General features: G+C 35.7%; 2 protein-coding genes and 2 long non-coding RNA genes across 4 annotated transcripts; all 4 read left to right on the forward strand.

Annotated features, from left to right (window-relative positions):
• The first annotated feature begins 761 nt into the window (after positions 1-761).
• On the forward strand, positions 762-14,481 carry LOC113724290 (uncharacterized). The gene is made up of 5 exons (XM_027247209.2): positions 762-2,150; positions 2,632-2,690; positions 3,110-3,196; positions 3,351-3,587; positions 14,396-14,481. The coding sequence occupies exon 1, from the start codon at positions 1,023-1,025 to the stop codon at positions 2,037-2,039; it is 1,017 nt and encodes a 338-aa protein (XP_027103010.2). The 5' UTR covers positions 762-1,022; the 3' UTR covers positions 2,040-2,150; positions 2,632-2,690; positions 3,110-3,196; positions 3,351-3,587; positions 14,396-14,481.
• On the forward strand, positions 11,582-13,164 carry LOC140035914 (uncharacterized). Its single transcript, XR_011839809.1, has 2 exons — positions 11,582-12,356; positions 12,740-13,164. It is a non-coding gene; the product is annotated as an uncharacterized lncRNA (long non-coding RNA).
• An 11-nt stretch (positions 14,482-14,492) lies between the features above and the next one.
• LOC140035314 (uncharacterized) lies at positions 14,493-15,663 on the forward strand. The gene is made up of 2 exons (XR_011839366.1): positions 14,493-14,577; positions 15,414-15,663. It is a non-coding gene; the product is annotated as an uncharacterized lncRNA (long non-coding RNA).
• Positions 15,664-17,948: 2,285 nt separating this feature from the next.
• LOC113724291 (stemmadenine O-acetyltransferase-like) lies at positions 17,949-19,244 on the forward strand. Its single transcript, XM_027247210.1, has one exon. It carries the CDS (start codon positions 17,949-17,951, stop codon positions 19,242-19,244), a length of 1,296 nt encoding a protein of 431 aa, XP_027103011.1.
• The last annotated feature ends 8,410 nt before the right edge of the window (positions 19,245-27,654 follow it).

Here is a 27,654-nt window from a genome sequence, read left to right on the forward strand (position 1 = left end):
AAAAAGAACAAAAGTACATTTATCACTCGCGGTAATGTAACAAATTTTTCTCAACCATTATCAATATTTTCACAAAAGTATTAAAAACTAGCAATTGACAATATTAAAAACTAGCAATTTAATTAGTGACGACTTTTCTTGTCATTATAATCTTGAATAAATTAGTGATAACATTATGTCATCACTAAATTTTCTTTGATTTTGACTTAACAATAATGTCTTATTAATAGCATTTGATTATTTTTAATGAAAGTCTGTTATAACCATAGAATTTGACTTTCGTTATTTTCAATTAATGATGTACTTTAGTGCTGCAATTATAAAAAATTACAGGGCTAAAATATTTACAAATTATAAAAGTATATTTTCACTTATATGTAATTAACAAATTTTGCCACCTATATTGATGAAAATTTGTGTTTTTGTACTAAAAAATAAAGAATAATACTATAGCAATAAAATCTATGCTTCAAACCAAATTAAAAATAAAAAAAAGCATTGTGTTTTTGTAATCATTATGTGTTCTCTAATGATTTTTAACTGTTATATACTTATGAGCCTCCTTGTTAATTTAATTTTCTTGTATATGTAATAACTTCATTAGAATAAAAATAATTGAATAAATAAATAATTCATTAGTGTAAATAAACTTGTAACTACTTAACTTAGAATGATTATCAGTTAATTTGATATGAAAATTTGTGCCCAAGTTTTTTGGATATTGTTTGAGTTATGGGCGAAATCATCTCCACTAGAATTATTTTAGTTGTGAATACCATTACTTCATTTTTTTATTGTGCAAGATAAAGGTTTTTAGCGGAGTTGGTGGTGGAAACGGGTTTGAGAGATTGAGTTTGGGGACGAAGGTGAAGGTTTTAATTAGCTATAGTGGTAGGAGTGGATCCCCTTCTTCATCCACCTCTTCCACCGAGATTAACCCATCTAACTCCACTTCCTTCAACCACCAAAACGGTGGTCCTGCTCCCCACCGCATCGCTGCAGGAGCAAATAACTCCGACTCGATGCACTCCTGGTGGGAGTCCATATCAAAAGCCCGCACTCGAATCCATCTCCTCTCCACTCTTCTCCCCGAAACCTCCTCAGTTCTCTCGTTCCTTGCCGACTCCGACCGCCCTGCCCGCTCCCTCCTCCTCTCTTCCGCCGCCTATTCTTCCATCTCATCTTCCCTCTCCTCCCCTTCATCCGGCTCCGACGACGACTCTCTTTGCCTGTGGCTATACGACACCTTCCTCTCCGCTGACTCCGAACTCCGCCTCGTTGTCCTCTGCTATATCCCTCTCCTCTCCTCCTTCTATCTATCCCGCATCCACTCCTCCTCCACCACATCCGCTATCTCCCCCACCCCTAATCTCGCCGGCTTCGAAGCTGTCCTTCTTGTCCTCTACTCATCTGAAGTCAAGGCTCATTCGGGTATACCCGTGTTCATTTCAATCCCTTATCTCTCTCAACCTTCTCTTTATCACTCTTCTCGAAATCCCCCTTCGAATAAATCGAACCCCATTAACAATAACCCCTCGTCTCGGCCTCTAGTCGGCGTTCTATCGCCTCCTCTCGAACCCCAGATGGCGGTGAAGTCTACTAAACGAGCTTCCATTGTAGGCATTGCCCTTGATTGTTATTATAAGCAGATCTCGCAAATGCCCAGTTGGTCAAAGCTTGATTTTTGCAAATTTTCGGCAGATTGGGCAAGTCAGGATTGCCCTTGTAAATCTGATTTCGATGATTTTACTACCCAAAAACCTAATAATTTTACTGAAAGTAGCCATGGGCTTTCGGGTGACTCGAGGGGTCACAATGAGATTGAGGATGTTGTGGAAGAAATTCGGCATTTGCGAAGTGAGGGGAGGGATGACGAGTTGAGGTCACAGGGGGTGAGAATTCCGCTGCCATGGGAGTTATTACAGCCGGCATTGAGGATTTTGGGGCACTGCTTGCTAGGGCATTTGATTACAGAGGATGTGAAAGCAGCAACTTCAGTGGCAATAAGGAGCTTGTATGCTGGGCCTCCCACGACCTGAAGCCGCAGGCCATTTTGGCGACTAGCAGTCTGATTTAGCTAGATAACAGGGCACGCGAGGCTGTTGCTGCAACTGCAGCTGCCACTGCTACCTCCAATGCTAATACACCCAGTAAGGCTAAAAAGCCTGAGATCCTTTTGGTTTCTAAGTGATATCAAAAGTGAATGAGATAATTTGCTTTAATTTTTGAATGTGAGTTTGTATGTAGAATTATGTAGGTATAGGTGTAGATTATACGCGAGTAATGAGTAGCTTATTTTGAACTTGGAACTCAGCCTGAAAGTTGTGTATCATTATTACTGTGATATGAATAGGTGTTCCAATTGCTTATATTTGGACTTAAAAAAATATAAATAAATAAATCGAATGAATATGTAAGTTTTGATGATTATGTAGTGCTCTTGGAATATGTAGTTGTAACGTAATTAGGTACAAGTATAGATTAGTATCAAAATTAAAAGAAGAAAACATATGTTTTATATGCAAACATTTTCTTTTAAGAACTACAGCTACCATTTTATTCATTGTCTTCGAGCTTATAATGCACATTATCATTTCGCAGGGACATCATTGGTTTGTTATTGTCTTGCAGCTCATTATGCTGATGCTATTGGTCCCTGCGATGGAATTCCCAATTATTGTGATGTTTGGGTAAGTATATACTCCTTTCTATCTATGTTAGACTTGTTTCAAATGGTTGGGTCTTGTCAACAAAGTTTCTGTAAAAGTGACAATTTTCACTTTGTTCTAGGAGACATTTGCATATAAACAAGCTACAAGTGGTCTCTGATTTGTGTTTGATTTTCCTGCCAATTAATGAATATGATAGGAGTAATTTTCTTTTCCTTCCTTTTGGAAGTTTTTGCATGGTTTAGTTGAGTTGTTTGTGTGAGAGTAATTGATTCAGCTTCCTTTTTTTTGCATTATTGTTTGCTGACTTATTGGCCAAGAGGGCTCTCAATTAGTTTTAGGACCAAGAATTCCTTCTATAGTTTTCTAGTGCTAGTATTAGCTTCAAGTTAGCTTCTTAATGTCTCCTGCAGTCGACTGATTTTTGTTATTATTTGCAGCAATTGAACCTGTTGGCAGAGGCTTCGGATTCGGATTTGGGTCTAGGATATTACAATCTACCAATCAAGCTACCATTTTCGCTTGTGGTACCCTTATACTCTCTATCTCCTCTTTGCTTCTTTTTTTCTGTTATTTATAGCCAATCCAATTCACTATAAATTTATACTTTCTAAATCATCCTAAAAATTGAAATGTTGCTATACAGCTACTAAATGCACTATGTATATAATGCATATGTAGGTGCACTCCTCTCTTTCAAGCTCGCACTACCAAATCCATCATGAACTGAAGTTTGCCATTGTCATCAATTTAGGCAACTTTATCAAGTTCGAACCACCAACATACCTAATTCAGCTGTTACACTGGCTTGGTGGCATGAAATAAAAAATTAGGGCTTGAAAATTTGGGTGAAAGCTGGAGTTTAGAGCTTGAAGCTTGGGAAAAATGAGAAGTTAGGGAATGAAGGTATAGTTTGAGGTAATTTCAATATTAGTGTCTGATTTTGCAATGCATGGTATATATTTTTTGTGGGTACGGCTAGTTGCACCTTCTCTGTTTCGTCAGATTTAGTTTTTAGGTTCAATCTTGTTAGTCTCTGATTTAAGCATCAACAAGTTTTGAATCCCTTCTGTTCTGTTCTTATAGATTTGTTGGATTTTCATGAATTGATTCTTTGTTAGTGATTTTTGGCTAGAATGATGTGAATCTTGATTTGGGTTCTAGCAAAATTTGGTCAAATTCGTCAGGTCTCTTTGGAAGTGCTATTTCTTATAGCTAAGAATAATGAACGAGCTGATCCATTTTGGCTTTTCATAAAATCTGAAATCTGAGTTATTTTTAAGAGGTGAACGCTTCAGTCTTGATTTGGTTTTTTGGTAAAAGTAAGAAAGATTGTTGCTTTTCATTGTTGACCTTGGTCGATCAATCCTTGGTTTTGATGATTAATAAACCAAAATGTAGATTTGGTCTAATATTTTTATGTGAGAAATTTGTTAGAATCAGGTTCAATGGTGTCAAGGAAAGAAAACCAACCAAATGAAGAAGCAAAATCAGGTCACTCATGTCGGACGGCCAAAAGGAAACTATCGGACGTCCGAAAGGATGAAGAACATCAAGAAGGAAACTCTGTCGGACGCTCGTGAGGAAGCATCGGACGTCCGGAAGGATCGGACGCACGCCTCGGACGCACATCGATTGCATCGGACGTCCGAAAAATTTCGCAAAGATTTGATGACTCTCTGCCTACGTTCGGACGCAGGGTTCGGACGTCCGACAGGTGGTTCGGACGTCTGACAGGCACCTGTCGGACGTCCGACAGGCCAACGGCTAGTTTTGACAGCATTTAATATTTGACCGTTGGAGAGTCTTTTGGAGCCATTTCTCACCTTCTATAAAAACCCCAAAGCACAAGAAGACAAGGGACTTTTGCCAACACAAAATACAAGCTTACAAGTGAGATTTTTGAGTAGAAAGATTCTTTGTTGGTTGTATAAGGGGTTGGGGAAGTTGGGTTGTGAGGTTGCTCAAGTGAAGGTTACTCTCTTGGAGTAGTAAAACCTTGGTGAAGGTGAACCAATCACTTGGAGTGGTAAAACCTTGGTGAAGGTTGCCTCATTTGTATAAAATAGTTCTTAATTGGGTGAGTGATCTTTCAAGTGTAGGTTGTTGAGGGTTAACTAGAATAGTTGTAAAACTCCTTGGCTCAACCAAAGAGTATTTGGGGTGAGGAAGGAGTGAGCCTTCACTTGTACATTTTGGTTAGCATCGCCATCAATTGAAGAGGCTATTGGTTTGATATTTGGTTTGCATTTCTTATCTTTTCTCTTTAATTAAGTTTTCTTTATTGTGCTTAAATTTGATATATCTTTGTGCATCATTGTGAATTTGTTTGTACTCATTGGGTTGCACCGGGCTCTAACAATTGGTATCAGAGCTTGGTCTCTTTTGATCAAGCTTAACCGCTTAGAGTAAAGATCATGGCAACCATAAAAGTTTCTTTTTTAGAAGGGCAATCTATTGATAGACCACCTATGTTTAATGGTTCTCATTTTAGCATGTGGAAACAAAGAATGATGATTTTCTTACAATCTGTTTACATTGAATTATGGTATGTGGTAGAAGATGGTCCTTATGAAACTAGAATAGTTGACTCTATCACCAATTTGAATAGATTAAAGACTAGACAAGAATTGAATGAAAAAGACAAGAGATACCTTTCTTTGAATGCCAAGGCCATGTGTATATTGTACAATGCATTAGATGTAAATGAATCTAGTAGGATTAAAGGTTGTAAATCAGCTAAAGATATTTGGGATAAATTGTGTGTATTTCATGAAGGTAATCAAGATATTAAAGAACAAAAGAAATCTTTACTTGTTTCTCAATATGAATTTTTCAAAATGCATCCTCTTGAAAATGTTGATAAGATGTGTAGTAGATTTTGTGACATTATTGAAGATCTTAAATTGCTTGGAAAAGAATATTCTTTGGGTGAGAAAAATAGAAAGATTTTGAATGCCTTGCCAAAAGAATGGGAAAACAAAATAAATGCTATAGAAGAGGCAAAGGATTTAAATTCTATGTCCATTGAATCTCTTGTGGATACCCTAACCTCTTATGAATTAAAGCTGGAATTCAAAGTGCAAGAGGAAGAAAATGCAAGAATGTATAAGAGAGGCATAGCTTTTAAAGCATCTCAAGTGGGGGATAACCCATCCTTCATGGGTAATGAAATCATGGAAGTGGACAATGATATAACTCCTCACATCAAAAGTTTCAAGAAGATCTTCAACAAGAGATGCTCAAGAGGAGATTGCAAAATTACATGGGATGAATGCAATTCAAAAAGAGAAAAAGAAGAGTTGGCCCAAATGGCACTAATGGCCGTTGGAGAAGATGAGGTAAGTTCTTATCACTCTTCTTGTGATGAAGATAATGAAGATGATGATGTGAAAATTTTTATGATTAAAATGCATAAAAGTTTGAGAAAATCTTATGCTAAAAATAAAGATTTAAAAACAAAAATAAATGATTTGTTGGAAGAAAACTCCAAACTGTTTCAAGAAAACAAATGTTTGAGAATGAAAAATGATGATTTAAAAAATCAAAAAAGTGTTTTTGATTGCAAAAATAATTTGAAAAGGAAGTTAGAAGAGAAAACAAAGTTTTATGAAAAAATGTTGGAGGAACAAAATGTGTTAAAGAAAAGAATTAATGACTTGAACGAGTTTCTCCAAAATGAAAAACAAAAGTTTTCTCAAACAAAAGAAAGCAAATCTTTTCAAGGCACAAATAAGTTTGCTATGATAAGAAGTAAGAAAATTAATTGCATTAAATCCACCTATGTGCAAAATACTTCTATCATGTGTAACTTTTGTTGCAAATTTGGACATATGCAAAATGATTGCTATGTAAAGAAAAATATGAGAAAAGGCATGAAATTCATGTGGATTGCTAGATCATGTCGTATTAACTCCCAAGGACCCTATAAAGAAAGGGTACCAAATTAAATTTCTCATATTTAGGTACATCATGATGATTTGATCCAAGAAGTGCTATATGGTTGTAAGTACAATTGAAAATTTTGATATTCAATATGGTCTTGATTTGAAAAATAAAGGGGGAGTTTGTTTTTGATTGATGCCAAAAGGGGGAGTAGGATTTATTGAAATTTCTTTGTATGTTGGCACTTTCTAAGGGGGAGCTTTATTTGAATTTATTTGATAAAAGAAATCTTCATTTTGTTTGTCATCATCAAAAAGGGGGAGATTGTTGACCTTGGTCGATCAATCCTTGGTTTTGATGATTAATAAACCAAAATGTAGATTTCTTTTATCAAATAAATTCAAATAAAGATCATAAACCATAAAATGTAGATTTCTTTTATCAAATAAACCAAAACAACCAATGCAAAGATCATAAACGAAACAATAAGTAAATAAAAAGGAAAGGATTGCAAACCAATTAACTACCCAACTCCTCTTGAGCTTGTAGATTAATTGAAACAAGCTACTTCAAGTTGATGAATTACAATCACTCTTGTGTACAAAGGAAGGTTCACCTCCTCCTTGCCCCAAGCAGCACTCGGTCAAGCCAGGACGTTTTACTATCCCTCAGGACAACCCTCACAGAGCTACACTCATGAAAGATTCACTCACAAATGAAAAGCTTACAATGAACCTCACACCACTAAGACTACAAATATTCTTTTTGGAGTATTTTCTCACTAAAATCTCTCTAGATCTTTTGTATCTTCAGTGTGCCAAAGTTGTTTGAAGTGTCTGACCAACCACTATTTATATAGGACCAAGAAAGTGCCTCATTAATGCTTCCAACGGATAGAAAGTAGCTGAACAGTCAACTAGCCGTTGGCAGTGTCGGACGTCCGATAGCTCTGTTTTATGCGTCCGACAGTAGGCAGAGAGTTTAAGACTTTTTCTTCAATTCTTTCGGACGTCCGATAGGCTGGTTTTCTGCGTCCGAAGGTATGATGTAGAACTGGAAATTTTTCTTCAATTCCTTAGGACGTCCGATAGGCTGATTTTCTGCGTCCGAAGATACTCAATGGTTGTCGGACGTCCGATGCAGCCTTTTTGAGCGTCCGACAGCTTCAGCATACTTTGTTTTCTTCCAATTACACTTGTTCATGGAATCAAATAATTTCATAACTGAAAATATATCTTGAAGAAATATTAGTATTATCCATTTGTTTTGTAAACATCAAAAGATAGGGATCAAGATCAACAATCTCCCCCTTTTTGATGATGACAAAACAATGGATGGAAACAAACAAAAATAAGTATAAGCTCCCCCTCAATCATTGCAACCAAAACTTTTAAGAGCCAAACTCATAATCTCATAATAACTCCCCCTTACACATTGCATCCATCTCTCCCCCTTTTTGTCATCATAAGATGAGAGTAATAACCAACAACCATAATCCAACAACAATAACAGAAAATCCAGTATTTCAAACAAAAACAGAGAAATGATAGCAGAATTCAGCAATACCAACATACCAACTTATCACAGAGAAATTAGCAAATCATCGTTAGATCAGAATAGTTCTTTTCTCTCCCTTTTTGACATCATATAGATTCAGTAGTATTCAAAAATATCAGCGAAAACTCAAATCAAAATATCAGAAATATCAAAAGAAGAATATTGTGAACAAGAATCACTGCAATGATTAACAAAATCTCCTACTTGTTAAAGTTAGCATCATGTCTAACTATCCACATGTATTTCATGCCTTTTTTTATATTCTTTCTCACATAACAATCACTTTTCATGTGACCTTTTTGACAACAGAAATTACACATAATCAGGGAATTATTTATATGAACAGGTTTAATAAATTTTACTTGTCTTCTCCTATGGATAACAAACTCATTTGCAGCAGAATTTATCTTAAAATGAGGTTTTGATTTATTACTTTGAAAACAGTCCTGTTTTTTATGTTGAAGCAACTCATTTAAATCATCCATTCTTCTTTTCAAATCATCTTGTTCCCTTTTGAACATTTCACAAAAACTTGTTTTTCTATCAAGATCCAAGTGTAAAGCAGTCTCATTTTTTCTGAAGTAATCATTTTCAGTTTTCAACTTTTTGTTTTGTTGAAAAAGATTTGCATTATCTCGAAGCAAAAAACTAATTTTCTGTTTTAACTCCTTGTTTCTAACATAAGATTCTTTCAAACTATCATGCAATTTTATAATGAAAGATTCAAGATCATCATCATCTTCATCATCACTTTCAAATTGAGAGCTAGAAGATGTTACCTCATCATCTCCAATGGCCATGAAAGCCAATTGAGCAGATTGATCTTCCTCTTCAATTTCACCATCGGAATTGCATTCATTCCATGTGAATTGAAATTTGTTTATTCTTGGTTTTCTTCCTTCTTTCTTTTTCATCACTGGACAGTCACTTGCATAGTGTCCAGGTTGGCCGCATTCAAAGCACTGATCAGTTTGCTTTTTGTTGAACTCTAGCTTCCCTTTGTTTCTCGAGTTGTTGAACTGATTTGGGAATGAATTGCTAGGTCCACCATTTCTGAATCTCCTCTTGTTGAGTATTCGTTTAAAACTTTTTGTGATGAGAGCGATATCATTGTCATCACCTTCCACATCTTCTTCATCTAGGGAGGCAGAATCATCGTCATCTTGTGAGGCTTTTAGAGCAATATTCTTTCGCACTTTTGCATCCTCTTCCTCTTGCACCTTAGTCTTAAGTTTCAGCTCATAAGAGGTAAGAGAATTAATAAGAGATTCAATAGGCATAGTATTCAAATCTCTAGCCTCCTCAATAGCAGTCACTTTATTTTCCCAATCATTGGACAAGGCATTCAGGATTTTTCTATTTTTCTCACCAAGAGAATATTCTTTTTCCAGCACCTCTAAATCTTTAATGAGATCATTGAATCTACAATACATTTGATCAACATTTTCATGAGGTTCCATCTTGAAAGATTCATACTTTGTAACTAGAATGGATTTCTTTTGTTCTCTAACATTCTCACTACCTTCATGAATTTCTTTCAGTTTGTCCCAAATTTCTTTAGCTGACTTGCAACCCTTGACTCTAATAGATTCATTTGAGTCTAATGCACAATATAACACATTCATGGCTTTTGCATTTAAGGTGAGATGAGCTCTATCCACAGCAGTCAGTTCACTTCTTGTTTTCGGTCTAGATGCATGAGTATTTTCATCTATAAGAGAGGCATCATATGGACCTTCACTAATAATAAACCACAATTCGATATCAATAGATTGCAAAAAGATAATCATTCTTTCTTTCCAACTCATATAATTTGACCCATTAAACACAGGTGGTCTAATAACAGAATGCCCTTCAAAAAACATAGCATTATTGGTTGTCATCTTTACTCCAAAACCAATATGGTCTTGATTTGAAAAATAAAGGGGGAGTTTGTTTTTGATTGATGCCAAAAGGGGGAGTAGGATTTATTGAAATTTCTTTGTATGTTGGCACTTTCTAAGGGGGAGCTTTATTTGAATTTATTTGATAAAAGAAATCTTCATTTTGTTTGTCATCATCAAAAAGGGGGAGATTGTTGACCTTGGTCGATCAATCCTTGGTTTTGATGATTAATAAACCAAAATGTAGATTTGGTCTAATATTTTTATGTGAGAAATTTGTTAGAATCAGGTTCAATGGTGTCAAGGAAAGAAAACCAACCAAATGAAGAAGCAAAATCAGGTCACTCATGTCGGACGGCCAAAAGGAAACTATCGGACGTCCGAAAGGATGAAGAACATCAAGAAGGAAACTCTGTCGGACGCTCGTGAGGAAGCATCGGACGTCCGGAAGGATCGGACGCACGCCTCGGACGCACATCGATCGCATCGGACGTCCGAAAAATTTCGCAAAGATTTGATGACTCTCTGCCTACGTTCGGACGCAGGGTTCGGACGTCCGACAGGTGGTTCGGACGTCTGACAGGCACCTGTCGGACGTCCGACAGGCCAACGGCTAGTTTTGACAGCATTTAATATTTGACCGTTGGAGAGTCTTTTGGAGCCATTTCTCACCTTCTATAAAAACTCCAAAGCACAAGAAGACAAGGGACTTTTGCCAACACAAAATACAAGCTTACAAGTGAGATTTTTGAGTAGAAAGATTCTTTGTTGGTTGTATAAGGGGTTGGGGAAGTTGGGTTGTGAGGTTGCTCAAGTGAAGGTTACTCTCTTGGAGTAGTAAAACCTTGGTGAAGGTGAACCAATCACTTGGAGTGGTAAAACCTTGGTGAAGGTTGCCTCATTTGTATAAAATAGTTCTTAATTGGGTGAGTGATCTTTCAAGTGTAGGTTGTTGAGGGTTAACTAGAATAGTTGTAAAACTCCTTGGCTCAACCAAAGAGTATTTGGGGTGAGGAAGGAGTGATCCTTCACTTGTACATCTTGGTTAGCATCGCCATCAATTGAAGAGGCTATTGGTTTGATATTTGGTTTGCATTTCTTATCTTTTCTCTTTAATTAAGTTTTCTTTATTGTGCTTAAATTTGATATATCTTTGTGCATCATTGTGAATTTGTTTGTACTCATTGGGTTGCACCGGGCTCTAACATTCATCCTTTTGTGGAGTTGGATATAAACGGTTGTTTTAAATGAAAACTTGCAGTTTACTTTTTCTCATCCCATGTGTCTGCTTCTTCCAAATGTACTTTTATGATTGCTGATCCCAAAAGTTATAATTTTCTTTCATTTTTTTTTCTTTTTCGCTGGATCGGTTAAGTAATGGATAAGAAAAGGGTGATGTTCCCCTTGTTTGCCATGGTCATTCTCGTCTAGTTGTGGATTTGCAGCTAATTGTAAAAAGTTACAGTAATCTTTCCAGAAAGAACCTTTTTGGCCATCTCTTTTTATTTGTCTATTTATCAAGTCCTTTGTCTTTAGTTGCACCTACATGACTTGTTCTAATTCTCATAACTACCTTTAAGGGTGCGTTTGGTATCCCATAGAATTGGGGTTTAGAATTGGAATTGGAACCCCAATTCTAATTCTTGTGTTTGGACGCTGCATTTTCCATAGAATCAGCATTGAATTCTAATTCCAAGAGGTTCCAATTCCACAATCTTAATTCTTTGCCGGACCAAAAGAATTCTAATTCCAATTCCACAGCTGAATTCCTAATCGGGTCGACACGCGGGTCTTCTTCCAGTAAAAACTAAAAAATGGGTCAACAATAAAACGGATGGAAAAAACGCAAACCTCTCTCCTTCCCTTTCAATTATCGATGGCCATATCAGAAGCTCTGATGGAGCATTCTTCGTCGCCGCCGCCGCCTCCTCCTCCAATTACGCTGAGATAGAGGCACTTTTGCTGCCGCTTCCACCCCTCCATGCCCCACTCCCTGCCTTTTGCACAACTCAAGTTGAAATTTTGGGGTTCCAATTAGTTTCTATTAGTCTTTTCCTTCCCCTCTTTGTGTTGACTTGTGCCTCCACCTCCGCTGGCCTGGTGTTGCCCACCTTTGTCGTCACCGCGCATTCTCTCATCCTTCCTCTCCTGGATCGCTAATTCCTCTCTCCCTACTATTCCAGATTTTCCAGATAGATTTAGAGCTTACGAAGGTAACATCAAAATTTAATTTTGTCTGTTTTCCGGAGTTCCCTCAGCTATTACGGATAGATGATCACTCTGCATCGTGGCTACTCATAGCCCTTTTGACAAATCCACATCAACTGAAGACTCACCGCAGCTGCACAGCTAGTTCTGATCGGTAAATGGGCTCACTTTTTCTATCATTTACATTATACTGTTATGGGCCAAGTAATGGGCAAAATAATCCGTCTTTCATGTCTTACTTAATGTCACTTCCTGTTTGTTTAAATGCTTCAGTGAAGAGCGACCCCCTGTTCTTCACTGTGTTTTGGAATTATGACATATTTCGAACTCTTACTTGATCTGGGTTGTTTTTATTCTTCACAATCTGCCAAAATATTGCCTCTGCTTCTGGCGTTTAAACATCTCCTATCCTAGTAATTCCTCAGCCTATCATGGTTAATTACAGGTTAGTGCCATCTTCTCGCTATTGATGGGACCATTAGCTTACACCAATATATAACTATGTCCGGACTTTTCTGTTTCTTTCTTTTGTTGCAGTGTGCTGGAAAATCCTTACCAGTAGAAACACCAACATATATGAGCTCTGAAGCTACAGAAGACTCCAATGCATACGAGGCTTCTGATCATGGGAACTTGGAATTTCATGAAGATTTATGATGTAGGTTAATGCAAAACCATACAACATATTTGGCCGTCTGGAAGTGGCAATGTTCGTCAGTTGTAGATGCAAGCACATTGTTTTCCATTCTTGTTTGTACAGAAATCAAATTAGTGTAATATGTTCCAGGTTTTAATTTTGGGGTAATTTCATATGGAGGATGCCATCCTGCATAGCAAGAAAAACAGAGGAATGATTTGTATTTACCCTGCAGACTGGGTTTAAATAGTATGGATTGCATGTTTTAGTTGTATCTGATAACAGAAAAACATCAATAATATTTGAGATCTAATTATTATGTTAAGTGCTTATGGATTTTAATTAGGTTGTACAGTTAACCTTGACCCTATGTGTCAGAACAAGAAGGTGTATGTATGTTTTTGGAATTCTGAGAATGTTAATTAAATTGTTTTACAAACGTACTATTTGAGTTAATTAGTGACCAATTCACTGTCTAGTATTCTACCATGTTTTAAGAAATATGCTAGTGTCATTGGGGATTGACTTTTAAGGGGGTGAGGTCCAGTTTTGGTTGGATGCCAATATCTATACCATACTTGAACAAAAGAAGGCAGTCAATATGACACGTCTCGTTAATGCTGTGCTTAGCACAACCTAAGTCTGGAAATGTTCACCAAAGAAATTGATATGAGAGTGGGAAAAAAATAAATTATTAAAGGCACAAATTGGTTCTTTCTTTTAAATCTTTAGTAAAAATTAGCTAAATGTAAGAAAAAAAGAAATTATTATATAAAAAAGAAAAAAAAAAGAAAAATTTTATGTAAGCAAATGTTTCATGAAAACAATTCTAATTCCTAATGAATTCTTCTCTCATACAAACAAAGAATTTGGAATTTCAAATAAATTCCGTATCAATTCTATGCATTTCCCAAACGAAAGAATTGAAATGACTTGGAATTTCAATTCATAGAATTCCAATTCTATAGAATTTCAATTCTAATTCAATTCTAATTCTGTAGAACCAAACGTACCCTAAGATTTTTTTAATTTAAACCTTTTGAATCATGATATCACGGTCATTTGTACCAATTCGTACTTGAAACTAGCTACTGTTTCTAGCCATGAAATATACAGCCAGTCTGTTGCTATCATGAGTGTAAGTAACGTTTGAATGACTGTGTAAGCTCCTTTTTGTAATCTCCAGATCCCAAATACTTACTCGCAATCAATTTTCTTGATGTCTGATTACTTTTTTTCACTTGTTGGGGAGGTCTCTTTCTATTACATATTGGGCAGTATATATATCGTAAGCAAGTGTGATTCACTGAGCTACGATATTGAGGTATGGCATTTTGGCCTCTCAACTTGCTATGGGTTTGTGACCAGTAAAATGAAATGATATTTTTTAGGTCAGGTATGATTATGTGACTTGCCAAGACACTTACCAAGGGCTTCCAAGATTTACTTGTGAACATTTATCTTTGTATCTTTTTTATCATGTTCCTAGTGGTATACCAAGAAACATTTATCCTGGTCATTTGACAATAATGATTTTCTCTTTGGCAACCTTCCAGATCAATATACATTTCTCATTATCTGCTGCAAATCTCTTCTCTCTTCTTGCTCCCTCATTGGTTCTTTCATCTTCCAAGGAGATGCCATGTAGAGAGAGTTAAAGGATAAGTCTCGGAAGATTTCTTCATCAGAGAAGGCCTGTACTGGTTGGGAAGATGAATACGATGTTTCATCCAAGCAGGTAAACAAATTCCGACCTTGTTACTATAAATTTGTCTTCAAAACAGCTATCATGCTGGTTATCTGTTTTTGTTTTCTTGTTTGCTTAAAGGATTTGGTGATATTGGTATAAGTGATATGACCAGTACATGAAGTAGAACGTCAGTTATTTGATGACTATCAGAAGTCCTGTGATTGTTAGATGGTTGTGTGAGTAAGTAATAGATTGGAGTTGCTTCTGATTATCGAATTTGGGATGGACCATAGCTAGCACTAAGAGTACATCTGTGGATCTGTGCTAGGAACCACACTTAGCAACAATCAGTAAATTTCCAAAATTGCCTATTTTTTGAGGAACTCCTTATGTATTTTCACAAGTGGATATTTATGCCGTATTGGCTAATTGAGATTACTTCATTGTGACAACCAAAGAGTTTGTGGACAGAACTCAAGTAAAATCACTTCAACTATGGAGCAATGCAAACTCACCCAATATGATCTAACCTTGTCCACTGACAAAAGTACTTGCTGTTCCAGGCCTCGAAGTCAATTACTTTGATAATCAAAAAGTTAGATGTTCTCATAATGTGATTTGAACAAGTTTTTTAATAAAGAAGATATCCAATATCACAATATAATGCTTGTGAATAATTTAAAATGGCATGTAGATGATATGAAACTCAATTCATTGTCAGTTTCTAGTCCTTATAATCTAAACTTCTTGTTAACTTCTTGTACTTAGATAATACACAACTTTTTAACTGTTTCTTGTACTTAGATAACTTGTGTAAGGTTGTAATAGCATATTTTTTTACTAAAGTCTATACTAATGCATATAATATTTTATTCTCAATCCAGTCCAGTTTGATATTGATCACGAGGAGATTGTTGGATATGATGATAGAGATGGTTGAAGTCCGACATTGGTGGTGCAATCTTTGCTTTAGTTTAGAAAGCTAGTACTCTATTTTTTGGGAAGGATGCATATTGGCCATTAGTGCTTGAATTGATTATGTGGGTTTTGGGACACAACATTTCTGGTTAACTTCTATTTTGATGAATTCACAAATGTTTATGGCCATATATATGAATTTGTAGCTTCATTCTACATGAATTTTGCCTTTAGTCAAATTGAATGTTCTACTATAATTTGTTGAAATTGCTATGACAATGCTATATTCATAATGGTTAATTTCAACTCTTCAAAACAAAGCTCAGTGACAACCTTCGGAGGCTGTCACTAATGAGAAATTATCTAATGACAAAAAAAAGTTGTCACAAAATAGAAAATAAAAACTCTTTGTTACAACAGAGACTGTCACTAAATCTAAGCTACATTTGTGACGACAATTGTTGTCAGTAAAATAGTTATATACAATGGCTTTCGGTGCTTTTTAGTGACGACCTTAAGTAGAGCATTTTTGACAAAAGGTCAATTCGTCAATAAAACACTTCCGGATTGTTGTCACTAATGACAACTATTTAGTGACGACATTTCAGGTCGTCACTAAATAGTGTGCTTATTTCTGACGACAATCTGGAAGTGTTTTATTGACGACTTGATCTTTTGTAAAAAATGCTCTACTTAAAGTCGTCACTAATGACAACTATTTAGTGACGACATTTTAGGTCGTCACTGTTTACTTTTACCGACGGGGATTTAGTGACGACTTTGTGACGATCAAAAAGTCGTCAATGAAAGGTATTTGTGACGATATTTGTATGTTCTGTGATGACTTTGTGTTGTCACTGATGAACAATTTTCTTGTAGTGATCAGACCTTCCTACCAGACTACCTATTGGTCATCTAATTGAATTAACTATCAAGTCGAGCATTTGCGGGTATGGGGTTTTTCCCTACCCGTTGCCATCTTTACTGGTAATTTTAAGCAATAAGAATAACTCACATATGACGCATGAAAAACTAATTAAGTAGGAAAATACATTCTTTTGTTAAATTAGGTTAAAAAACCGAGTGGTTTTTATTTGGGAGCGGTAGGGATAAAGAGATTAGTTTCAAATTTGTAGTTTAACAAATTTCTTATTTTTTCTAGTTAATTAGTTATTGACATGCTGGGACTCAAGTTATTAGTCCAAAATATTATGATCTAAAGTTAGCTGCTGTTTTGCTCTTTTATTTTCAAATTCAATTTAATGGCCACATAAGGGCACGTGGCTGAATTCCATCAGTAATTGAAAAAAACCCTTCAATTGTTCTTTATCTGCTTCAAATTGGATAAATCGAGGACCAGATTTGTTGAAGACTAAAATTGTGGAAATGCTAAAAATTGGGAGCCGAATTTATTTTTTTAGGGACTAAAACTGTATATGCGCTAGACATTAGTAACCAAAACTGTATTTCTTCCAACTTTAGAAAGCCAAACTTCCATTTGAAAAGCCCCTTAGCCTTTCAACTTTAAATAGCAACAACGTTTCTAAAGTATAAAACTTATATCAGGAAACATGAATCCAACACTAATCGTCTTGGAAAAGTTCGTAACTAGCTCAGATAAGCAAGTTGAGTAAGAAATCTGGGATCACAATCCTAAAGCACCAATCTTAGATACATCACTGTTTTGGGATCCTACACTTTCAAATATTTTCAGATTAAATTAAAATGTCCACCATGCAAAACGTTGATATTCCTCCTGCTTCATAAAGTACACAAATGTGTCTGCTTCATGAGTTTTGTATTAGATGTCGGAAAGTAAAATATCTATGACGATCTCCATACAAAATATGAGAAAGAACGTAAATTTCTGAATTCTTGATGTGGATTGTAATTTAGGAGGAACATGGAGGATTTGGAAAGTAGGAAAGTGTTCAAAGTAATAGAAAGGCGGAGAATAGGAAGCGAAGAGCATGGTGGAGAAATATTTCGTATATGGATTAATTGGCTTGACCACGGCAGGAAATGTTTTGGCAGTATTCCTAACCAATACAAGTAAACAAACATAGGCCTTGTTTACTTTAAATTTTTCAAAATTTGATTACGAGAAGTGATTGATTAGAATTAGCAAAAGCAATTCTTTGCCTGATTTTGGATATGAGGTCTTTTTTTTTAATTGTTCAGCTATTAAAAAATCTACATTCTGAATACAAAAATAAAAGAAAATATCAACAAACTGATTATTCAAAATTAGAATTTATAATCAACTAAAACAGTTAAATGAGAGCACGTCCTTAGTTTTGTGGGACCTACTGAAAATGAATGGATCTTCTTTCTTTTCCCTTTTTATTTTTATTTTTTGTATTTAATGATTGATAATGGTATCCTATAAATAGGGGAAGCCATAATACTTGCTTTCCGAAGTATAGAGCAGCAAATCGTTGAGGATTGTTTATTTTTTTCCAAACTTTTGCCATAGAGAAGCTAGAAAAATAACTAATAAGATGGCGCCCAACCTGGAGATACTATCAATAGAGATGATTAAACCTTCATCACCAACGCCCCATCACCTTAGAAAGCATAATGTATCCTTACTAGATCAACTTGCACCGCCAATTTACATTCCACTCATTTTCTTCTATCAGCCTAGCCAGTTGCATACTTACAAAGATCATGCCCAAATTTCTCAGTTCCTCAAGCGTTCGTTGTCCAATGTTTTGTCTAAATTTTATCCCTTAGCTGGAAGAATTTCCAGTAACAATGTTTCAATCGATTGCAACAATACTGGTGCTTTGTTTGTTGAGGCTCAAGTTCATTCTAATCTCTTGCAGGTCACAGAAAAGCCTAGCATGGAGGATATGAAACAGTATCTGCCACTTGAGCTTAATGGTGGAGGCCTTCCCATGAACGAGGCTAACACTGTCCTTCTAGCTGTTCAAAGCAATCTCTTTGACTGTGGAGGCCTGGCCATTAGCGTTCAAATATCACATATAATAGCCGATGGCATTAACTCAGTGACTTTCATCAATGCATGGGCTGCAAGCTGCCGCGGAGATGCCGAAATTCCTCAATGTAGTTTCGATTTGGCGAGTTTATTTCCACCAAGAGACTTGGCCAACTGCGGTTTGACACCAACGACGGGTACCAAAAAGATTGCTACCAAACGTTTTGTGTTTGACAAGGAAAAGCTGGGAATACTCAAACAAGCTGCTGCTGCTGCTGCTTCTTCTCCTGAATCACAAGTGAACGAACCTACGCGGGTGGAAGCCGTTTCAGCCTTTTTCTGGAAGCATTTCATAGAGTTATCAAAATCCAGGGCAGATTCTAAGTCACACAAGATTGTTGCAGCTGCCCATCCTGTGAACCTGAGGCCTAGGATGAATCCTCCCCTGCCTGATCACGCCTTTGGGAACTTGTGGATCCATGCTCTCACAACTCTGACTGCCGAGGAAGACAAAGGGAACCTGGCTCGTGTTTTGAGTAACACATTGAGGAACATCGATAGCAATTATGTGGAGCAACTACAGAGTGGAGATAAGCATTTAGGTACTCTGAAGAAAGCAGCGGAACTACTCTCCAAGGGTGAGCTAGAAGTTTGCATCACTAGTTGGTGTAGGTTTCCTGTGTATGAAGTGGATTATGGTTGGGGAAAGCCGACATGGGTGTGCCCTACCACCGTTCCCTTGAAGAACTTCGTTGTATTGATGAGTACAAGTTGTGGGGAGGGAATAGAAGCATGGGTGAATATGCTTGAAGAAGATGTGGCTAGTTTTGAGAGGGACCATACAGGTGTGATGTGATGCCTTCTTATGAATCTTATCTTATACGGGAGATTGAAGAACTGAATAATCCTGTGGTTCATGTATGAAATATCTAATTTTCAATTGTCCTAGCTAATATGGATTTGTATGAATAAAAGTGATGGATTGATTTTTCCTAGTTTGCGGTCTTTTCAGGTAATAAGTGGTTGATATTTTCAGAAGAATACACCCTTTTTTTTTTCCTTTAAATCCACCCACGTTAAGAACTAGTACATTTAATGTGAACACAAATTAACCATCAAACTAGTGACATTGAAATGATCACTCTAGAGCTTTACCTGCTCTTGATCTATTAAGTTCAACTGAATTAATTATTCACGATGTCGACATTATTGTCATAATTCAAGGAAATTAAGTTTAATATTTAGGTCAATAGATAACTGCATGCAGTTAGAAGTTTCTTCAATTGACAAGATTCAGTTGATCTCAGCTGTAGGAACATAAACAACAACATTTGCTTAAAACAAAATCAGGATATATATTTGAGTTCTCTTTGATACGGACATACATGCACGCCTATCCATTACCTTTATTTTGCTTTATTTTGTAATATTTCCAGCTCATTAATCTACAGAATCTGTTGTCTCAAATATCCCCATTATATCCCTATAAAACTTATTTTGAATGAAGCAAATATGAGAAGAGAAAGCACCTAGAGGAAAAGAAGACATTTAAATAGTATATTTGAATTTTATGAGAAGAAAAAGAAAGGAAGGAGAGGAATGTTATAACTTTCACTTTTTCCCCATACTTGAATAAGAAGAAATAGATTCGAAAGAGAAAAGGGTTTTTAAGAAACTAGATAAAATTCTAATTATGAAAAACGAAAAGCTCTCAAAATGTTTTGAAAGTGCATATCTGTCGTTTCGATTTCCAAGTAATCAATACTTCATGATAATGTTTCTATCTCTCTGACCATTTTGAGGGACAAAAGTTGTCATAAGTTGGAGCTTTATTCTGTATACATTTTTTTTACGCCTTTGTGTGGAAATATTAGATAATCATTTGATTCAACAAATCTTCAACAGTGAGAAATTGTGTTTTTGAAATGTTTAGAGATCAATATAAAAAATAATATTCTCGGGGCAAACAGCAACAAGGGTGATAAATTTAGTGGGAAAAGAGCAGTATGTTTCTTTTTGTTTTTCAAAACATTATAGGGTTTGGATTCTTTATTAATCTGCTACGGATCAATGTTAGAAAAATAACTAAATCAGGATAGTATTAATTGGTTACTTAAGTTAGTAGCCATTGTTGGTTGATTGGCTAGTAGTGTTTGTTGTAATCTTTAGTTTTGGTTCTCGCCACATGGGATTGCATTTTAGATAATTTGAATTTACGCTGCACTCCTTAATCTATTTATACTATGAAGTATTTTATTTGTTCAAACTAATTGTTCCCATAAATCTTTAGCCAAATTGGAGTTAAATTCTATCTTCTTAAAAAAAAAAAAAAAAGAAGCTCACAATTATGTTTTGTGGAGAACTTTAGTTGTCCACGCCAAATATACTGTACTCCTTTTGTAGATTGTTCATTTTCATGCATTCTTCATTATAAGTAATTTAGGAAAAATAATCTTTTGTTAAATTGCAGTAAAAATTTAAAAACCTATCATAATCTTTCAAGAAAGATATGAAAAATGAAAGCAGTAAAGCAAGCAAAGCGAGGTTTGTTTTACAATAACATGGAACTATTTAGATATAGATATAGAAGCCACCATACAGGAAGACTTCAAAAAAAAAAAAAAGATTTATGTTGCAATGAGCTCTCAAATACTCCAATTATGACTTCAAGAAGCCATTGTTCCATTCAGCATAAAAAGTATGGATGAATTTAAGCCCAACAAATTTGCAACTTCCGTTCTTTATCATTATTACGTTTATATTTATCATCTTTATAATTTTGTTTTTAAAGTTTGCTACTTTTGTATCTTTTTTTTTTTTTTGCTACTTTTGTATCTTTACTTTTTGAAAATTTTAATTATAGGCGGCGGCGGGTTTTGCAAAAAGAACTATAAAAAACTTGAAACTTCCTCAAGCATTTGTCATCCAAATTGGTTGATGCATCCAGGTAATAAGCCACTTAATTACCGTTAGTTGATTCATTTTGGTGAGTTTAAGAACTCTTTGATTAATGTCATTTTTGTGTTGGCAGTAATCTGCGGTGTGTACATATACGAAATCTTTTACAAAGGGAGGAGGATCTATATTTTATGCTCCTGTGTCTCAACCAATTTTTTATTGATATCTTGAATAACCTTTTATTACAAGAGATGAATTGACCATCATAGAAATTTCTTCCACATGAAAGTTAACATTATTTGACATATACATTCAAAAGTTTTACTAGCTTTTCACTATTTGACATGCACTCAAACTACTTATTACATGTTATGCGTATGTTTATACAGTCATTACTGCTATTGCTAAATTTATTACTCTGCTACAATCACTACTGGTCCATAGTAGTAGGGTAATGGTCCATTACTACTAATTCGAACTAATTCACAATTATTAGTTTAAATTCATAATTTTTATATAGATTTATCTAACGCAATTATTAGTTTAAATTCATAATTTTTATATAGATTTATCTAACGCCGGGGGAGGGAAGAAAAAAATCCCTCCACTCCTGCCCCAACTCTCATCCCATTATTCGCGAACACTTACGTCTGTTGCCATCCCTATGAATTGTCTGATCAGTGATCAGCTAAAGTTTCTTTTTTTTTTTTTTTTGAAATGAAACTAAATTTCATTAAAGTAAATCTGCATTTGCAGCATACATAATCTCTTTTGGAAAATTTACAAACCAAACATGGCTTCCCTCAAGTGTCAGAGACAAATGAGCCAAAACATGAGCAGGACCATTGTTCTTCCTTTTTACATGTGAAACCCGTATGTAGCAAAAGTCTTTGAGCATATCTCTGATGCCTCACTGATCAGCTAAAGTTTCTTTAATAGAGAAAGTAATGTATAGTCTAATTCATATGTATGGAAAAGTGATTAATATTACATATCCAAAAGTTTGAAACAGTAAAACGTTTGATAGCAGATAAAGGCGCCGAAGTTCTAACGCTTAACGTGTTAATGATAACTAACAACAATGTTTTGGCCAACTTATGCGCAAACAAAACGAGAAAAAAAAATGGAATTGTTTGAAACTGTAACTTTAGTGAGCATTTATTACTATGTTTACTGAACTTCAAGAATTTTGTATTCGTACCATGGAATCATTACTTGATTGTTCATGTCCTTGGAGGAAGTCAGTTTGCGTACCGTAAGTGCCTAGAATTAACGCGTTCAGATACAGCTGAATTGCATCCAACGAATTAAACTGCACCTTCCACATCAAAAACTTCCGAATTTAATTTCAGAAACCTCAAGCGATTTCACTGGGCTCCCTCCAAATTTTAAAAATTACACTAACCTCCCTTGAGGTTTCTAACTACTTCATAAGCCTCCCTCTAAATTTCAAAAATTACACTAACCTCCTCTGAGATTTATTAGCTTGTAACATTTAGGCCCAATCAATAATTAAAAAGTGATATTATGAGAGAAAAAATAACATGATTCCATCATTGCCCGTCATTTACTATATTATTTAATTAATTTAATACTAACCCACATATTAAAGAAAAATACTAAAATTTGTTGTTTATCATTAGGGATCAAATCACATATAATATCAAAAAAAATAGTATATCATTTTATATTTTTCCACTTAATGCAAGATCCAACTTATTCTTTTCACTTACATACTCATTATCAAACATATTCAATAACTAATAATCAAAAAATTTGCAATGAGGCTGAATTTTAACCACATAAATATTCTTGTCAACATGTTAGGGTTAGTTGCCTAAATTATTATTGTCTTAAAACTAGCTCTTTGTAATATATTGGTTATAGATTTTTTTGATTATTTATTATTGATCGCGTTTAATAATGGATTTGTAACTAAAAAGAGCACTTTGGATCTTACATTAAGTGATGTATATAAAATGATATACTATTTTTGATATTATATGTGATTTCATCCCTCATGATAAACAACAAATTCTAATATTTTCTTTTATGTTTGGATTGGTATTAAATTAATTAAACAATTTAATAAATAAGAGACAATGGTGGAATCATATTATCTTCTCTATCCTAATATCACCTTTTAATTTTTGGTTAAACCTAGATGTTACAAGATAATAAACTTCAATGAAGGTTAGTATAATTTTCAAAACTTGGAGGGAGGCTAGTGAAATCGATAAAATTCTCAGGGGAGGTTTCTAAAATTATCCCATTTACTTTTAGCACCACCATATTTCACGGATTATTTTTTTAAAAAAATGCAAGATTTGTTTCGGTGCAAAATAGGCCACGAGATTGGAACCGAGTTTTTTGATCAAGTTTTTTAGCTACAAGTTTTTTAACAACTTTAGCTACAGAAATCAAAAAAAAACTTAACAAATTTTTTAACCTGCACAGTTCAAAATATCTAATACACAAAAAACTTCCTCTTTTCTTCTTCTTTCTCCCCCACCCTGACAGGGGCCGAACCTGTGCAATAATAAATACCTGCTCAAATAAAATACAAATTCTGCATATAGCGATAAGCAGGGTTGAATCCACAGGGACTGGGGATAATTTATTTCTTTTAGAGTCCGAAGTGTGGGGGGTTTTTGGAAAATGAGAGTAACTAAATTACTTGGAATAAATTAAAATAAAATATAATAACTACAACTCAAATAACTAATTATCACAATGAAAATAATAATGGACGAACTCTAGCCAAGAGACAACTTCAGAGATGATTCACTTAATTCGATCACAGATGCAAGGATTATTCCAGTTACTATCTGATAAATTAGTTATAGTTGTCATACACGCGATAAACAACCAACTCTTCCTCACTTTGTCGATAGCCAAGGTACGACCGTTGACTATTTCTCTAATCAGGAAACAACCCTAGGTACGACCATAGAAGTTCAATTCCCTAATTGCATGAATAATTAGAAGAGCCTAATTCTAACCAATCAACACGCTACGAGGGTCTCTTTAAGTTAGCCTGTCTATCTCCCTGACACAAATCCAATCATGCCAGTTGCCACCAGTTTAGAATAATTAAACAATTACGGATTTAACTACCCTAATTGGCTTCAGGTTATTGAATTAATTTAGAATCCGGACCCTGGATAATCGAATAATAAAACAACCATATGAACATAAAGCAGAAGATAGACAAATACCAGTGAATAATGGAAATAAATAAAAACTAATTCGATCTCACAAATTTAGTAGAACCAACTCCTCCGTTGTTCCTCGACTAGAAAAAATGAATTAGTTCATCTTCATGGAGGAAATCCCATGCAAAATTGCATGGGTCATTGCGGCCATTGTCACCGAAGTTGAATAAGAAAAAAACTAAAAAGTAAGAACCACCAAAAAAACTCCCAATTCCCCAAAGATAAAGCCGCGGCCCAAGGAAAAGAATTGTCTCCTAATCTAAAACAAATTGCCTCACTTCCCTCCGTGGTCCCCACGAAATTGAAGGTAAAAAGGAGTACAAGAGCTGCGGCTCTGCCAAATTTCCTCTTCTTTGTGTTTCCTCTTGCTAGTAAGAGTCCTAGTCAGCAACCCTTCTAATCAGCCAAAAGAAATTCAATCCGTCTGTAGCTTCATGTAGGCCAGTTTTATGAGGCTTTTTGGACCCTTTTACGTGTGGAGCAATTCCCTCCAACAGGTCCCCCATTTTAGCACTTTTTAGTTTCCCTTCCTGTAGATAGGTCCAAATACCAAATATAAGTAAATATTACTAATTTAAAACATTATTTGGCAAGGATAAAGGGAAAAATTAATAATAAAATTACTAACAATTAACACCCTATCAATTCCCCCCACACCTAAATCATGCTTGCCCTCAAGCATGAGAGCAGCAATTGAACACCAAAATTTTGACAATGGCTATCGCTCTAACTACCGTATTGCCAAGATACCCAGAAAAACATATATCACGCATCACAGTTAAGATCCAAGAAAGACCACTCCGGTTAGCTTCTCAACCACCAACTCCTCCAATTTAAAGTAAACTAATCTAAGAAAAAGGAATGGTTGCTCACATTTATCAGTAAATGGTCCAACTATTAATCAAAATCTCGACATTAAAATCACAAACCGGCAAGCTGACTTGTTCATATACTAACACAATCTTTATTTTATATATATATATATATATATATATATATATATATATTTTTTTTTTTTTTTTTGGTAACAAAAGACTTAGTCTATAGCCCTTAGAGCCTTTTGACGCGAACTCCAACATTTGACAGATGGAGGAGCCCGGTTACTCAGCTCCAATCGCTACGGGACCACGCACTCATAGCAACTACTACCTTTTGACGCGAAAATCAACACTTTAGGTGAAGATCCCCGGTTACTCAGTAGTAACTACTAGCGGAGTACAGTCAACTCTTATTTATAACCAAATAACACAATATCCAAAAACAACACATAAATAACAGCAGCCAGCCTCAAATTTCCAAACATGAAGAACTAAAATTAATGATTGGACCAATTCACATGAAAAATGCCAACTATCATTCCCCATGCCTAGAAAAGTTAACAAAAAATTGGAAAAGTCAAGCAATTACTGATATTCACCAGAATGATGTTCCTGAACTTAATCCCATTAACTTGATACCCTTTTATTACTAAAACTTGGCAACATCAGAATCAGAGACAACAACCATCATCAAACCTTGGTAGTCACAAAAGAGCTGATCGCTAATACAAGTAAAAAGAAAATAAACGAAAAAAATAGAACAAATAACAACGAAAATAAAGGAAAAGAAAAAAAACTAAAAACTGAACACCAGAAATACCAGCTGTACCACAGCTCTCCCCCCCACACCTAAATCCGACATTGTCCTCAATGGAGATCATAAAGTAAAGAAAGCGAGTAGGACAACTACACTTCCCTGAATACGTGGTGGAAGGTCTCGGGCGGCTATGGAATAGGTGGGAACGGTGGAGTGAAAATGGTGCTACGGTAGTGCGTGGCAGCGAAAGATTGTAGAGGGAAGGAGAGCTCCGACGTGCGTCTTGATCCAGGCGAACTTGAGTGCAACAGAGACATCAAACCAGCAAATTTCCAGACAATGCAGCAGCTTCAATCAATGGCCGAGGACGTCCAACAATGTGCTTGAACGCAGTCAATTCCAACGAATATGGCGATCAAACAGACTAGAAGCGGTAATAGAGTCTAAACAAAACAACAAATCTCAACAAATGAACCCAATTCTACCCAAAATCGCAACAAATGTCCCCTAAAATTTCAGCAAGTCCAGTAATAGTAGGTCAGGATTTTAAGCAATAACAACTTAGTCACAAGCTCTGAGCTTTCAATCAAGCAACCAACCAAGGAGAATGAACAAATGCAATCAAAATACCCCAACCCGTACCACTGGTGCCTCGCACAGATAATGAAGCAACCAAAAAGGGCCACCCCAATCAAGAAAATGGAAACTTCAGGCACCTAAGGACTAGGCGAAAGTCTCAACAAAGCAGCTATTACAAACAATAAGCAATGGTGGTCCGAATATTAGTCAATGCAGAAATCATGCAACTCAAAATCTCTGCAAGTGCTCCAATGAGCTTAGCAATTGAAATCACAAAACCAAATACTCCCCAAACAATGTAACAGTTAAACTCCACGGGCAAGGGACGTCCAACCAATTTCACTCGAACAAACTAGGAGCAGTGCGAGTGACTAAACAAAGCAACAAATTTCAGCAATTGGACACAAATTCAGCCAAGATCTCAACAACTGGTTTCAAATTGGCAGCCCAGCAAAAGGCAATTGCAACAACCAATGGAATCAAATAGGCAGTCCATCACAGATGATTAAGAAATGGAAAGCAACCCTGCAACCAGTACCACTGGTGCACAGACAGGAAAGAATTAAATTCAATGGCAGCAACTCAAATGCAAGAACTTTGACTTCAAAATAAGCAAGTATCTTCAAATACAAGCCACAACGATAGGCAAAAGATCTCAACCAGTACCACTGGTGAGTTGCAGGGAAAAAGTAATCAAAAGGCTAGCTTTTCAACAAATAGCAGAAAATACCCCAACTTTGGCAGCAATTAAACCCAAATCTGTTCAAAAAGTTCCCCCAAAAAATGCCTAAATCACCCCCTGCTTTATCCAAACACTCAATCACAGGGTGAACTCAATCACAAATGCCCAGTAGTCCCAACTCGCTTAATTAGGCAGTCCAGAATACATGATTATCAGATGTCAAACAACTACCATCACCAGTACCACTGGTGAGTGTATAGGGGGAAAATAAAGCAAGTAACCAACCCAATGCACAAAATAGATGCGAACACCCAAGC

This window comes from Coffea arabica, chromosome 2c (assembly GCF_036785885.1).
Source record: "Coffea arabica cultivar ET-39 chromosome 2c, Coffea Arabica ET-39 HiFi, whole genome shotgun sequence".
Taxonomy (NCBI): domain Eukaryota; kingdom Viridiplantae; phylum Streptophyta; class Magnoliopsida; order Gentianales; family Rubiaceae; genus Coffea; species Coffea arabica.